Raw genomic sequence first — 17235 nt, 5'->3', positions numbered from 1 at the left:
ACCAATTGCATTCAAATCACACTTGTACACGGAAGCTGAACAGAAATTCAGCAACAAAGAACAATTTGTTCATGCAGTTCAAACCGCAATAGCTAGAGAAAAAGACACACAGTCAGAACAGCTGAATCAGCCTTTGAGGCATTAACAACACCGTGTAATTTACCAACAACAACATTGGATCCAGAATGGTTACAATGGGTAAATTCAATCACAACGGACAAAGTATACTACTTCTTTGATCCAGAACTAGAAGAAATGGAAAATCTAGAATATGAAAAAACATACCCTCTGCCAATCGACATTCTGCCTCTACGACATTACGCCTGTGTAATCTATACAGACGGACATGCTGAACCCTCCGTTTGGGGAGAACAAGCATACAACCCCACATGTGAGATTACAAAAGAAGTGTGGCGCGGAGGTAAACTAAGACCTCTATTAACAAAATCACACTCAGTAGAAACTAATTCAGAAAAACAAACTGAAATAATAGCATTGAAAATGGCGCTAGATAATGCGGATCGCGAATTCCCGACACTTATAGTGTCAGATTCATATTACTGCGTCAAATCATACAACAAGGATTTGCAGACATGGATTCAAAACGGTTACAAAGATAACACAGATGCACCAATAAAGCAGAAACTGCTCTGGGAACAAATAGCTCTTTTACAAAAAGAACTACCAAAGACTCACGTGACTCACTCACTGAGTCATCAGCGTGATGGCGTTCACGTTGTAGGGAATTCATTGGCTGAAACAGCCGCAGCGGCAGCCACTAAATTGGCTCCCGTAGTTCGAAAAAAGCGTACATTAAAATACATTGACGGTGAAACAGTGCTGGCGGTGAAAACGTCATCAAAAGGCGACTGCTCAGCGTTACCGATCAACTATCCACTCAATTATACATACATAATCGATGCAAACTCCGTCCCTTTTGCTCGAATCCCTGGAGTGGGGGATAGAGTGATTCCAAACATGGACAGGAGACACTTGTTAATCGCATACGCACATATGGGCGAGGGTCTCAGACACCTCAAACTAAAAGATTCTCTGGAAGAATTACAATCGCGGTACTGGTGGCCAGGCATGAGCCTGCGTCACACCATGTTTGTAAAACGCTGCCCAAACTGCAATAGAGATCGCAGTGGGGAGAGAAAGAGTTTGATACCTCGTCGTATTACGGCAGATAATATGACCAGTAAAAAGAATGGCTTGCGATTAACATATACAGGCTAGTTTCCACTTATAATGTAGATCCTCAGCACTCGGCTGACGTCCGGACTGTTATACAAAGATTTGCGAGTCTAAATGGCATATACGCTAAGAGCATGTTACGTTTGACCATTGTTTTCACTCAGGCCCACCAGCCTGGGGGGGAAACATGGCCAAATGAGCACAGCCCAGCGGGAATCTTCTCACTTCCTTCCTGAGGGTACGGGATGGTGTAAAGAAAAAACCAAGGCAGAAAGCAATCTATAATAGAAAGGATATTAGGTTCGGGAGCTGGGTGGGTCAAACATCTAATAAGTGTCCAACGTAGTCTAAATAACTTGCCAAGAAATTCTCTGAAGGGATTCAGTCCGTACGAATTATTATTTGGAACTAGAATGATTATCTCTGACCTCGACAGTCAGACTTCAGTGGTTAAAGAAAAAAGCTTTGATGTCAAAGACCGTTTGGCTATTTTGCAGGACTTAAACAAAACAAGAAAAGACCTGAGCAACATACAGTTGAAACAACAGCCAACAACCACTGAAGAATCACCACCTGTCCCAGCAAGACCTGTCTGGATTCCAAAAGTCGGGGATCTAGTCAGGGAGAAGATCGCGGTAAAGAAGGAATTTGGGCCTTCTTACAGAAAAGCAGTTCCTGTCTTGTCTGTCAATGGGACAAGATCAGTTGTACTACCGCCACTTGCTGGAAAAAAGGAGAACCGAGTTGTATCCATCGACCTGGTAAAACCACAACATGTGGCCGATAACAAACAGTAGGCCAAGTGGACTCCCCATAAGTAGCAGAACACCAAGGTTTGCTACCAATACAGAGGTCCTAACGAAGAGGCTCATCACATTCGAAACGCCTACAGAAGAACAACAAGGACTATGCAACAATGCAATAGAACTAAGACCTCTGAAAACCCAAATAAAAACATTTAGCAGAGACACACCAATCTACAATGAAGTACCAAGTGAAAATGCAAGAAACAAAAATCCTGAACCAATTGGAACAATTGACAGAACTGCATCCGGCTACTTCATAAACTTCGATGATTCCTCTGAAAGCCTCAGTGAATCAAAGACACAGCCATCATCAAAAACCTTTAAAGACAAAGCTAAAGAACTTTTGAACCAACTGAAAGAAACATATCTGATTTCTCCATGGATTGAATTTTGGGTGGGTTTTGGTGCATTTATCCTCATACTTTGGCTCATCATGGTATTAACTTTGGGACGCTTCATTGAGGGAAAATATGCTAAAATGGACACAGCAAGTCAGAAAATCAACTTGATCCTCAAACCACACACATCTTCACACGTCGAGAAAAGAGAACTTTCTTCAGCCAACTTCACAGCCAATCCGATACCGGGTGGGGTAGCCTGGGACAACACTGACTATGAAATTTATGGTCCGGTCGAGATCCTGAAATATCCACACCAAATTAAGATCTCCTTGAGTGACTTTGTGAAACCGAACTCATTTGCTGATGATTGGGACTTCGAAAGCATTAATAATATGATGTCTGACTTAGTAATGTCTGCTAAATTTACCAAACATGATTATTTGCAAGGTTCTACAAATTATGACAGTATGTATTGCTATAACCACTATGGTAATCACTTTTTACATAGATCTGCACAACCTATATATGTTTTAAATTATAATCAATGGGAACATTGTGCAACACCTCCAAAAGGGAGCTCCAGAATCGTTTACGACAAATATTCATATTTTTCAGGTTTTAACACAAGTAATGCTGAAACATTTTATTTTAAATTGTCAAACAAGACAGGGATGAAAACGATGATAACCAACACAAAATTGTTATATTCAGACTCATTTTTTGAAAAAATGAATACTTTTGGATTTGATTATTGGGACAAAAATGTTGATTTGAAAAGTGTTTGGGGTACAAAAGAATGGCAAGTGCAGGGTATAGAAGCTTTGTTTAGAGCCTGCATGATCCCAGAACAAATGATATTTTTAAATGACACTGTTCAACAAACCACCTGTCTTGGCTTAGCCAAAATCAAAGATTTAAATAAACCGTCTATTCCAAAGCCAACAATGTTTAGCAATAGCTCTGATACAGATGAAGAGATAGACGTAAACCATATATTAAACCAAAACAGAACACATCCTGATTGGAAACAGTGGTTGATCTGGCCCACAGATACAAATAACTGTCAAGACAGATTCCTGAATAAAACACAGGGGTTCAAAATGACCAGGCCAGACCCTAGATATCCCCAAAGACATCACCCAGGGATAATAACAACCTACAGTGTGGGGAAATTATGCCTTCAATGGCTACAAACTTCCACACTGCCTGAAATTAAGCAACACCTAACTTTACTTACTGATGGTGCTGACTTGCGTGATTTCACTTTGGGACCACGCAAACAGCGTCAAAAGCGTTTCATAGCAGCCTCTGTATATGCAGCATACAATGAGGCCTGGAAGGTTACTCAAATTGAAACAGCAGAGAGAATACGGGAAATTGACCGTATTAATTTGGAAAAATCACTTTCTGTAGTGGACAATGGGTTAATGACTCTGTCCTCCAGAATTTTTTCTTTGGACAGCATTGTGTCTTCAGCAATCGATATATTATCGCAAGACTTACTGTTATTACAACATGGTCAGTCACAATTGCGTTCTATTGTACAGCTTGGCTGGACGATACAAAATCTGCGTTCAGGCTATGTGCCTTGGCGTTTAATCAACACAACGTCACTATTCCAAATCTTTAACCTTACTGATAGACAAATCGGTATGGCACAAAAGGGTGCTGATTATACAATCTTGAGCATTGAAAAACTAGAAAGATTACCAATGACAATGTCAGAACGACCTGTCAGTGAATGGATAATACACGGAATCATAAATATTCCAATCTCAACCTTCAGGTTTCAATACTGCCAAAAATATATACAGGCTGGCATGTACGAGAAATTGGGAAAGGGGTACATTAAAACAACTTGGAACCTGCCCTATTCACATGCATGTGTCAGTAATAAAGGACAGAAAGTGTTTCTTAGTGGCAACAATTGTGCTATGTCACTAAGCGGCACGCTTCTGTGTAACGGAATTAGTTTGCATGGAGCCTGTGAAGGGAATTCATACAACCTTTCATGTCACCAGCAAGGCGCACCTGCAACTGAAATAGAACCATTCTTTCAAAGACTCTATAATGGGAGTTACATTCTTATTGTAGACCGCAGATGTTGTAGTCTTATGCCCGGGACTCCTTATCTAGTCACTACGACTGCGAAGGTCAAGTGCTGTGGACGTTCTTTGTTCCCCAGCTCCTTTCCAGACAGGGAGGCAAGGGCATGGCCCAATTTGAAAATTACTTCTATTCGAATAGATACTTTAAGCAGAATGAAAACAGTGCTTCTTCAGACGCCTACAAGGCTCACGTCATCAAACGAAACGTATGATCTACAAGTCGCAAGGACGACTGCAGAGATACATACATTATTATCAACTAATTCCCCCGTACATTTCGCGGAAATCCTGAGCGAAATCTTAAATATTTCTGATACCACTGGGGTCTCAAAGGTATTTAAGACAATATTTTCGATGGCATTAACACCATTCAAAGCCATACTGGGTATTTTTCCAGATTTCGTCCATTCGATTTTTGGCGGACTTCCCCTGATCCTGGGACTAATTGCAGGAATCCTATTCTTAGTCCTTATTTTTCGTTATGGCAACCCATGTCACAGATCAAACTCTCGCGACAATGGAAGATACAATCCTAGCCATTGGATACCGGGACCGGATATCAAAAATCCTGGGACTCTCCCGGCTTAGAGACCTGAACATGACTTGGTTTCTATCATTTCGACCAATGTGGCAAAGGTGTGTTTTACCTGTATTGAGGTGTCTGCTATGCGGAGAAGAATGCGTGTTAGACACCTGTCTGACGCTACAATCGGATGCGCCAGTGGATGCAGATACATTGTTGGTTCCTACCAAGGTTCACGCTTTGTGCTGCCCTCAAAGGCTGCCAATCCTGATGACGGCATTCGTGGAATCTTCACCACTACGATTGAAGAGTAGTGAAGTTCAAGATGAAAGCAGCATCGAACAGGTACGACCTTCTGTCAGCAATGCGAATCAGAATGTCAATGGAGACAATCATGCGCACGAATGCATGGTTACACCTATTTCCGACTTAGTGGAACTTTCCCATGAAGCTGTTGACAGTTTTTTCGAAAGCCTTAATGATATGATGTTCTCTCCAGAACAGAAATAGAGACTTTTGAGCAAGCTCGCACACGGCATTCCCTGAATTCGGCCTTCAACTTTAAAAATAAAGTCACATGAACAATTTTTCCCACCAGTTCACGGACAGCAATTTTTTAGCAGCCCCAAATTATTTTTTACAAAATTTTCGGGACACTTATCTTCTGCTTAAAGTAAGAAACTATTCCTAGAGAACTAAGATTTCTATTTTTAGATACTTTATAAACTTTAGTTGCCCGCTGGTATGTTCACAAACATTTTATTATGTGATGAAATGGTCTCGAACTTTCTTTCTGTATAGCCATATTAAGAGCCATTTCATGTGTATTTCTCATATACCAAATAAGCAATAATGTATACAAATGCGTGTTTACTTTAGCGTTTAATTCATAGCTTGAGTGCATACAATATATATGACTGCAATTTTTCAGTATATTTGAAAATTTCAAAATGCATTTATGTATTTTGGGGTGGTAAGGTATACACTATACTCTATAGTATGTTGTACTATGTTATACTATGCATAGATTAGTAAATATGACCATAGTTAGCGTGGAGTGGGTGTCATGTATTCCTATAGGTTCTGAATTGATCCCCCTATTCCTGACCCTATTCTGGTTAAACTAACTATCAAGTTAACTAACAGTCAGCCCATGAGGCAAGACAAGCCCCCATGATGCAGATACCGTTATCTGACGCAGTCACACTACGGCACAGGAACGTGTTATCTGATTAGGTCATAACGCTTGAGATCTAATTAGACAAGCGACATTCCTCCAGCCCCTGATAAGGCATACGACGTTCTCATAACAAATCAAACCTATGACAACCTGGAAAATCCGTGCGGCCATTGTTTTGATTTCACAGAGAACTTCAGTAAAAGAATGTGCTAACGAGCAAGTCGTATGACATCTTTATTGACGTATCTATGTCCATCCTTACGTCAATCTCGGCACCTTTAAGGTATAAATATTGCCGATCTTGCCCTATGCAAACACACGCGTGGCGACGAGACGGAGCAGCCACACTTGCCGAAGCCGAGAGCAGAGCAGACCCCGCTGGCAGCAGCCCCGCCTTCCTGACGCGCTGAGAGACGCGCTGCTATCTCCTGCCGAGAGACCCAGCACCGGCGCTTTCGGGCAGCCCTCGCAGGCAGCCTGGAATATCGAGACCAGAGAAAGAGATACCATTCCTCATTTCATCCTAACTCCCAGGTACAGAACTGAATAACCCCTCACAGAGAATTCTTTAGTTATTCACTTGGCAAAAACAAACTTAACTTAAACTGTAACTTTCTATTCCCGCCCACGCATTAGACTTAGGTCAGGTACACGGGGTAGGCGTATTTAGAAACACCAGTTGAGTACGTTTAGTCAAATGTATATGTGTATGTAAATATATTTTAATCATTTTAAACATCATATGGCTCAGAAACCATATCAATGTTTTTACAGTATTATTTTATACTATTGCTTTTAATGTATGCACTTTACTTAACTATAAGTATTGCAATAATATCGATCCATTTCTCTTGTACGAGAAAAGAGACTGATCAATAAATAACACCTTTTTATTGAACACGCCCGTCTCTTCCTTTTCTCTACATTCTGATGAGACTAAGAATGCACGTACTGACTGAGTAAAATAATTGCCTTGTGCTCACACGACTCTGGAGATACACTCTTGATTAGGGGAGAGCAAAGTTGTCATGTTCTATGGTTGTCAGAAACTAAATCCCTTCTTGTCTAATCAGGGAAGTTAATTCTTTCCTGAACATTCGAGAAAGTTTCTAGCGAACTCTGAGCTACGCTGGCAAACCCAAAACTTAAGTCTAGTATCGACAGTAGTAGACCTAGTTAACGTCTGGCCTAGGCCTTTACTCCTGTAGGTATTATTCCAATGCGCAGAGCCTATTGGGAAGATAGGAACTACACTACAATGTCCCTTCACTGACTGCAAATTATCCACCCATTGCTGCCCCCTGGGTCCTTCGTAGCACAAATGAAATGCAAACTGAAAACCTGGCAACAACTCCTTTTATGCCTAAGTCCCCAACAGCCAGACCCAATGCCGCTCCACCTTAACCGGCGTACGCATTCTTTCCCATAGGGTTCTGCCCCCCTCTGCCACTAACCCGCTCACTGGAACCTTTTTCACTAACCCCCACTGCCACCCGGCTGCCCAAACCCACCACCCTGAAGCCCACACTGTATGAGCATGTTCTCACCGCTGCATTTTGAGCATTCATGCTTATACTTATAGTACTCTCGCAAGCATTGACCCACGTGGTAGGACCAGCAAGCTCTTCGCCTATAAACTCCCTACCCAGTCCACCCCTGCCTGGGTAGGACGCCCTCGAAAGGGCTTGTAGAGAACTAGCCTCCCGCTTGCCATGTAAGGCGATGAGGCGGGCCGTTCTGGCGTCATCATTTGAAGGAACAGCTTGTTGTCCAGCTGCCCCTAAATACCATCCGCATCGTCAGCAAGACAAACAAAAAACTCGTCCTAGGGCACCCAAGCCCCCCCCCCCCCCCGAGAGTAGCTTGGACTTTCTGCACTACATCGAGATAATTAAACAATGCCCCGCAGCTCGCCAGATATTTCTCGCAGTACACGCTCTAATAAATAAGAATAGCTGCTGTCCAGTTCTCAATATTGACTGGCACCTAGAACCTGCGGGACAGCTCAAACTCTTCCTCCTTAGAGCCCTCTTTGGCCCTCGCCTCTCTATTTAAGAGCTTAAAAATCTCCGCGTACTCCACTTTCCAAATGCGCTCTTTAATAGCCAACATTAAGTGGACCCCCAATGGTTTAATTTCATTATAAAACGCTTCGCCTTTAATTAAATATTTTGAAAGCCTCTGCATCACACAGAGAAAGCATACATCATAATAATTATGGCATTATTTTATAGTAGGGCAAGCATGAACTTCGTAGTAGGTGAACGCATGCGACGAGCATGGTACCTTAATTAGAGTCTCTTTGGTGTTTTCCACTACACTTACTGGTTTGCTTTTTCTATTTTACCATTGAGTACTGTTGTGTTTATTATCAAATATTTTACCAGTTGTAATAGAATGGTAGTAATGTTATTCATATAATACAGTGAGCACAGACATATTCTGTTGGATGTCAGTTGCTCACTGGTTATCATGGAGGTTGGACGTGTTGGCCCTTCCTCTTTGGAAATACTTAAATAAAGAAATACTTACTTGCTAAAGTGCCTGGTCTGGATAACTAAACAATTTTGGCAACGAGTTATTGGAACCTGTTCCAATTCTGCAGCCAGTGTGGGGCTGCATTCCAATTGTGATCAAGAGCTGCAAGTGTGCCCAATGCGTGTGCCGGGTTTTTTGGGCACAGGAATGCAAGCAGAAAGGTATAAGCAAGCAGTTTGGGCATGTTGAAGTGCGCAGAGATTCAATTGCTGAGTGCGAGACTGAAGAGAGCACACTTATGACGTATCAGAGCGTATGGATCTAGTGCAAGTATTGCGTGGTCGTGCGTATCTCAGCATGCTGATTCCTACGTGTCGCCATCTTGCTGCTTTATTTCATTTAGTGCACCTGCTACTTTGCACATCATTGCCTGCACATCATCCTGTTTATGTGCCGCCATTTTGAAATAATCTAGCGCATCAGAATATCAGTACAGCAGAGGAATTAGAGTTCTCATGCATCGTTTGTGCTGCATATTTGTTCAAATTACTTTAGTCAGCTCTGTAGTTGTGTGATACGTTACTCTTCAAGCGCACATTGCTTGTGGAAACGAGGGGAAGTCATACAGGGCAAATTGACAAAGGCTGGCCGGATAAAAAAATCTCTAAAGTCCCCTAAGTTGCCAAGTGATCTAGACTTGGCGTATAAAACACTGCGTGACTGGATTCTTCAGGCACTTGACTCCCTCATCCCGGCCAAATGGTCGCAACTCTGGCCCCAACCCTGGAGCGGGTCTGGAGAAGGGACTACGATCAGGCGGCTAAGAGATGCTATCAGGCCGCCATTAGGAGTTACCATAGGGCCATACAATCTGAACGGGCTTACTTCTTCGCTAACTAAATTAAGGCAAGTAGTAATCCGGCCAAATGCATTTTAAAAATACTTAATGATCTTAAATCAAGGAAAACTCCCACTGCCTCCATGAATATGTCAGAGCAGCATTGTGAGGACCTTGCCACTTTCTTTGTTATGTGGAAACTATCTATCAGTCCTTTTCTCTGGCTCCTGCCTGCCTCAGTTCCTTACATAGATCCCCCCTCACTCAGAGTCTTGCGGCCTTTCCTGCCACCTCTCAGGACGAGTTTTGCCTGCTATCTGGCTCTCCTGCAGACCATCCCAAACCCGACCAGTTTATAGGCTTCCTGCCTGCGCTCTTTGCACCTCTGTGCCAGGTGATTAACACCTCCTTTTCCACAGCAGTTGTCCCTAGGTTGTGGAAGCAGGCTAAGGTGGTCCCCCTTCTTAAGAAACCTTCAATGGACCCGGCCAAATTGGAACATTTTCGTCCTATATCCCTTCTACCATGGGCAGCCAAGGTTGCCGAGGCACATATTACTACCATCGTAACAGCATTCCTGAACAACAATGGCATCTTGGATCTCTCGCAGAATGGTTTCCGCCCGGGTCACAGCACAGAGACAGCTCTCCTAGCTGTGACCGAACATCTGCTGACTGTTTTAGACGCGGGGCATACCACGGCACTGATACTGTTAGATCTCAGTGCTGCGTTTGATACGGTCTCCCACAAGATTCTTTTACATTGTCTGGAGGAGGCCAGCATCGTCGGCTCAGCTCTGGAATGGTTTTGATCTTTCCTCTCAGAAATAACATTCCAAGTGACAGCCCCTACTTTTCTCTCCCGTGTCCAGTCTATCGGACAAGGTGTGCCTCAGGGCTCTGCCTTTAGTCCTGAACTATTTAATCTGTACACACAACCACTGACCGTGGTGGCCAGGGACAGAAGTCTTAACATTGTCTCTTATGCTGACGATACGCAGTTGGTGGTGGTTCTCTCCGACGACTCCATGCTGGATGCTCCCAAGTTTAGGAGCGGCCTTGCGGCTGTCGCAGAGTGGGTGACCGCCAACTGTTTCCAGCTGAATGCCAATAAGTCAGAGGTGTTGCTGGTGGGGAGAGATACTGAGCTGTGGAGCGAACGTGGTGGCCCAACACCCTGGGGAGCGCACCCATCCCCAAGTTGGTGTTTAAAAATGTAGGGGTGCGGATGGATCCAACCCTCAGTTTTCACGACCATACAAAGAAAGTGGCAGGAACTTGTTTTGGCCGACTCTGGGGACTGCAACCCCTGCTGGGGTTCTTCGACCCGTCCACCCGACAAATCATTGTCCTAGCAGACATTTTGTCAAGGCTGGACTATGCCAGCAAGCTCTACCTGGGGGCGAACAAGGCAGAGGTTATGTGACTGCAGAGGGTCCAGAACGGGGCAGCCAGAGCATCGCGTGGGCACCCTAGAAGCTGCCCGACAGCTGGTGCCATTTGACGGCTACACTGGCTGCCCACGGCCAAGCGGATTGAATTTAAGGCCCTCTGTGTGGCCTTTAACATTTTGAAGCTCTCCTCTCCGGATATCCTGGCCAATCTGCTGGTGTCCTACGTACCTTCGCGCCAATTGTGCTCCATGGGGCAATGTCTGGTCACATTACACAGTTTTGCGGTGAAACTCTGGAACTCCCTACCCTTTCAGATTCGCAGTCTGGACAGCTACTTGGCATTTCGTAAGGCAATTAAAACATACCTCTTCCCTCTGGTGTAGGCTCTAGCTTCTATGTCACATTATTGTCAGCGCTAGGACGCCTCTTCGCTGAGGAAGCTGTGCGCTTTTTAAGTGAGGTTAACAATACATAACATAAGAGCTTTTGCGAAGTACGAAATGAGTTGACTGTTATGAACAAAAATGTTTTGAGAGGTGTAAGGATTGTTCTGCCCATAGATCTGAGGACTTCCATTGTCAAATACTGCCATGAAGGACACTTGGGTATAGTGAAGAGTGAGAAGAAGGATTAAAGGGAGTCATTGGTGAGCAGGGTTAGATGTAGAGGTGGAAAGAATTGTGTGATGGAGCAGACAAGTCTCAAGTGTTGATGAATTTGCAACTATTTCCAGTAACTTGTCCTGATATGGCATTGGAAACTGTCAAAGTTTACGTAATGGGCCCAGTGAGCGAGGAAGTAGGTGGAACGTGGTATGTGTTAGTAGCTGTGCACTACTTTTCTAAATAGCCGGAAGTCGAATTTGTAAATTGTGCAAGTGTCTGTCGTGACATTTTTTTATGACATTTTTCAGAGAGCGGGACTCCCTAAAAGAGTTGTAATGGATAATGTGGTATAGTTCAGGTGCGAGACTATGAAAACTTTTCTTTTGCATAATAGAATTGAACACAGATTTATCTCGATCATCCTAACAATAATGGAGAAGTCGAGAATTTGAATAGAGTGATAATGGGATCATTGCAAATTGGTTAGGAGCAAGAGTTGAGTTCGAAGGTGAGTCAATAGAACTTTGTGGATGTATCGCAAGATTCTGACATTTACTGGGTGTAGCCCATTTACTAATATGAGGGGTAGAGTTCCTTTCATGAAGGATAATCAAGGATGGTTAGGAATCCCAGGTTGTTGCATTGGTCTCCAGTTGAGGTAAAGCATAACATTTTGAAGGCCCAAGAAAATTACAAAGGTTAAAAGAAGCAAGTGTCAGATTAAGACTGGAGATATGGGGGCATATGTATCAAATACCGTTACTGCGATTCTGAAATACCGATTTTTAGAGAATCGGTATTTGACAATCGCAAAACGGGATGTAACAAAAAATTCGCAAATGTTTTGCCTTTCCTTAATTGCGATTAGCAATTTGGGAATCACAATTAAGGAATACCTTCCCATTCATTCCTATGGGCCTAGAGGCTAAGCATGAGCGTAAAATCCGTTACGCTCACGGATTTTGCGAATTTTCGGTAAATTTGCGATCAGCGAACTCCCGCGAATTTACCGCGAATTCGCAAATCCGCGAGCGGCGGATTCCGGGGGCAAAAGTTCAAGCCTTGCTGGCCTGTTGTAACTATTTTACGATGGCGCCGGCAAGCTGCCAGCGCCATCCTAAAATAGTTACTAAGTTAGCTTCAACAGGAAGCTCTAATAGATAAAATAAAGCAGGTGCTCGAGCACCTGCTTTATTTTATCTATTAGAGCTTCCTGTTGAAGCTAATTTAGTAACTATTTTGGGATGGCGCTGGCAGCTTGCCGGCGCCATCGTAAAATAGTTACAACAGGCCAGGCAGGTGTGCCTTCTTCCCAAATATACCATCGAAAATCAGCTGTGATGCTGGACAGAGGCCTTTGCATCCTTGACTTTCACGAGCGCAATCCTCGTGCTGTTCCTGTGGCCAGGAGCTTCTGTATCTTCATCTGCTGCTCTGATCGGTCTCTGACCTTTTATACACACAAGAGGCATGTGCACTCGCATGGAAGCCCCGTCCGTTTGGCCCCACCCACACACTTGCGGTGTGCACCGTCTTCCCGCCATTTACCCACTATGATAGCTCACTCAAGGGACCCCTGCGCCCTTCGGCGCGATTGCATAGTAACACACACCTGGTCGCTGTAGACAACTCTCGGGCACTTTAGGCAGCTGTAGTGTAGTAAAAGCACTATACATTTACCCAACGAGGTAGCACTTACTGATTATCCAGTATAAAGTACTCCAGTTGAGTAGTGGTATGGCACAAAACGGTGGCGTCTTCTTGAATAAATAGGAAGGGCAGGGTTCATTCTGGCACGATGGTCCTGGCACAAAAATTAAACCTCAACCGGAAGCACTTACAGATATCAATTAAGTATGTGCCTTAGTTGAAGCTTAAATTCAGTGACTCATTCATCGGCCCAAAAAACAATCGTGAGCATTGTCAAGGCTGGGCAGATGTGCCTTCTTCCCAAATATACCATCGAAAATCAGCTGTGATGCTGGACAGAGGCCTTTGCATCCTTGACTTTCACAAGCGCAATCCTCGTGCTGTTCCTGTGGCCAGGAGCTTCTGTATCTTCATCTGCTGCTCTGATCGGTCTCTGACCTTTTATACACACAAGAGGCATGTGCACTCGCATGGAAGCCCCGCCCCAAATCCGCGGATCCGCAAATCCGCAAAATCCGCGGATTTTGCGGATCCACGATCCGTGAATACGCAAATCCGCGAATCATGGATCCGCAAAATCCGCCCATGCTTACTAGAGGCCCATAGGAATGAATGGGAAGGCATTCGCAATTTGCCCATTAGGTACTCGCAAATTGCGATTGCAATTTCAAGGGTGCAAGGGTGTTATAAGGACACCCTGTTCCACCCCTGAAATGAGCGTGTGTGCACATGTGCTGCACATACATGCCCTAAGGGGCACTTTGAAAAATGCCAAAAAGAGCATTTTTCAAAGAAATCACAAATTACCTCCAACTTGAAGTTGGTGGTAATTTGCGATTTCTTAAGGAGAAATCGCATAACTTGGGTGCTTTCTAAATCCCAGTTAAGGAATCGTAATTTGCAATTCCTTAAAAGCATTTGCAAAATAGGGAATCGCAAATTTTGCGATTTCCTATTTTGCAAGGGACTTTTGGGATGATACATCCCGAAAGGCTTTTTCCTGTTCGCAAACGGTCCGATTCAGCCCGTTTGCGAACGGGAAATGGGCTTCATACGCCAATACATATGCCCCATGGTGAGAGTGCAGATACCATTTAGTGTCGGGAAAAGTGATAGCCGGTTACCAAGCCCATAAAGTTTAAGGAACTTTTTACTAATTCAGCGAGATTAAGTGACAATAGAGTTTGTGTAAGCAAGAAAGCCTAACTGGCTTGATGAGTTGTGGATGACTGATAGGGGAGTGTGGTGGTGGACAAACAAATGGTTACCATTGTGAGGATGTCAATTGGGATGTGAGATGAGAGAGTATGCACTTCACGATGAATAAATCCGTATTTTGTAAAGCGCGAGCTACTCACCCCTTACGGGTCTCAAGGCGCTGGGGGCCGTCGTGGAAATTAAGTGAGCTGTTGCCCAGAGTCACATGGCCCTGAGCTGTGCTGCCGCCGGAGCCAGGGATCGTACCGTGAACCCTGTGCTCTGAAGTCAGCTGCCCTGGCCGCTGCACCACACCTCTCCACCCCATGTTGGGGGTAGTGTTGCGGGAGGTGAAGCTCAGTTGAATAGCATGTCTGGAAGAGAAATTTGACGATCTGCATACTTACAAAATTATATCACTTGAATGTATTAGAAGCTTTATGTTTGCTTATTTTGCTATGTTTAATATTCTTGTTTACCACATATTTTAAATGGTATCATAGTTTTATTGTACTTTTATTTTTGTGTAAGAAGGAAGATGTGTTGTGTTTATTCTCAATACTTCAGCGGTTGTATGGAATGTCAATAGCACAGTGCAGAATGTTATTCACGTAATAAATACAGTGAGCACAGCCAAATTCTACTGGATGTCATTTGCTTGCTGGAAATCGTGGAGGTTGGACGTGTTGGCCCTTCCTTTTTGGAAATACTTGACTAAAGGAATACCTGTGGAAGTTCTAGGTCTGGATTACTCAAGTACGAAATGGACGGAAAAAGGGGCCCAAAAATCAAGCACCCTTTTCCTGAGATAAAGTTAACTGAATGCACAAAAGAAATATAATTTGTTGAGGTCCGAGTGCTCTGAAATAATTTTCCAGTTCGGTATGTCTGCTCATGCCTCCATTGCACTTTGTACGAAAACAGGCAGCAATAGTGGAAACTCCTATAGCTGTGTGAACCAGATGCACACTGGTACCAGTTAAGCACAATAAAAGGAACTTTTATAAAACATCACTAAGGAGAAGATGAAGAGTGCTTTTATTGCAACGTGTAGCACTGTGCCATTGGCTTAGCGGTTTTCATGGTGACTGCCCACACTTGTGGACTTCTTACGGTTTGTTTATTAGCATCTTGTGGTAATTTTTGGGTATTCTGGGTTTCTTGACATACTTTCCCTTTTTGTGCTCCTTGTGTTTTTTTTTTGTGTTTTTTAACCAGGCTTTCCGTTTTTTGCTGTGTTATGGTTTCAATTTACTTTTATCATTATTTATTGTTTGTGAACTTCACTGCTGTATTAAATCTGAAGTATGTGTGCCAGCTTTACATCCAGCCTCCCACGTCTGACTTGCCCTACTTTCATTTTACTTATTTCTCGATTAAACATTTATTGCACAGCTCATTGGCTGGAATGAGTGGATGTCTCATGGTAGCCTCATTATCTGGAAGAGCCCAAACTGACTTGTTGGCTTAATATGCCCATATTAAACTTTCTTGTATGTGTATTGCGCATGTCTTTATATTTAGGAGTGTTTTATATGTAAGAGATGGAGCGATATGGACATATGAATGCAGACTATTTTGTACTTTTTTAAAAAGTGTTTTGCATGTGTGCAATTGTGTATAATAAAAAGGCCCGACATGTTGACTTTGCCAATGTTTGTTGATAATTAAAGCAGTCTTCAGACCGTCTTAAACATGATGCCCTGTCAAGGGCTTTCGATTGAAATATGCCCTGTAAAAAATAGGCTGTTAAACGTTTCGATTGAAGTAGACATGCTACTCACATGACTCTAAAGGATTCTAGGCTGGAGAAGCATAATGTTTATTTAGGAAAAATGTAAACAAAATTGTTGACTGGCTTGTTCTGTGCAGGAACTGAATTCTTAGTGCAACGTTTAATCTGTGCATGCATTTGTTTTTGCAGGTGAACTCTGCCTATGAAAATTACCTTAAACCTCTCTTACAAAGTACTCTATCAAAGCTATGAAGTTCCGAGTTTTGATTTTGGAGAATCTGTACTTGGAGCGCAAAAATAGCACATTACACTATTGTGGAGATTGAAAATCTACACTTAAAACCAACAGTTTAATATATTAAAGAATTATATATATGATTACTGAATTAATGAAGTTACAAACTTAATCAAGTGTAAATGTTATTTTATCTTTTGTCCCTTTGTGTTAGTTTAGTAACAAGACTATGGTGGTGGCAGACTACGCAGATACATTTTTAAAATAAAAGAAAACCCCTATAATAGACATGGCTGGTGAGATAAAATCTGTACACTAAGCAATTTAGGTTTGGAAAATCTCAATAAATAGTCTGCTATGAAAATAAGTGGGGGCGGGGGGCCTGTCTGTCAATGGATAATAAAACTGCTTGATTAACTTGTTCCAAACCGTCCAGTACCATGGCATATACATATTTATGCTTTGAAAGGATTCTCATTGCTACTTCAATATTTCTATTTGTAGATAATAAAGATTAATTTTTTCACTAATGACTTATGGTGACTGATTGTGTTGGAGCGAGAGTATTAAACCTTGGATGCATACAATAATCAATGAAACATGTCTTCACTGTGTTTCTGCAATCTACATTTCAAAGTAAGTCCTTTAAAGAGGAGGTACAACAGATGGGTAATTACTGCATCTTTCAAGTGAAATTGCAAGAAACATTGTGGCACAGATAAACAAATGTTTAGCATCGGATTAGCGTTACTTTTGTAACGCTGACCCAAAGTTAAAACCTTTTTGGGGATTAACAAACCAACGCTAAATTGTATGAGCGTTGGATTTGCATAGAAAAGTAACACAAAGCAACGCAAAACACTACTTTGTGTCCATGGGCAGTTACATGGGCGTTCCCATGCAACCAACCAGGTTTTTGTATGCAAAACCTTACCTACTAACATTAGTA

At 42.8% G+C, this 17235-nt stretch overlaps 1 protein-coding gene across 1 annotated transcript in view; it reads left to right on the top strand.

The window, feature by feature from the left end:
- ACOX2 (acyl-CoA oxidase 2) overlaps window positions 1–16816 on the top strand; it is a 208448-nt gene extending 191632 nt beyond the window's left edge. Inside the window, exon 14 of the mRNA XM_078661505.1 lies at window positions 16241–16816. Coding sequence (XP_078517631.1) covers window positions 16241–16303 — 63 coding nt within the window. The 3' untranslated portion in view covers window positions 16304–16816. The remainder of the gene's footprint in view (window positions 1–16240) is intronic.
- Window positions 16817–17235: the final 419 nt, after the last annotated feature.

The sequence above is a fragment of the Lissotriton helveticus genome, chromosome 9 (assembly GCF_964261635.1).
Source record: "Lissotriton helveticus chromosome 9, aLisHel1.1, whole genome shotgun sequence".
Classification (NCBI taxonomy): Eukaryota; Metazoa; Chordata; class Amphibia; order Caudata; family Salamandridae; genus Lissotriton; species Lissotriton helveticus.
This window is presented reverse-complemented; position numbering and strand designations above follow the sequence as displayed.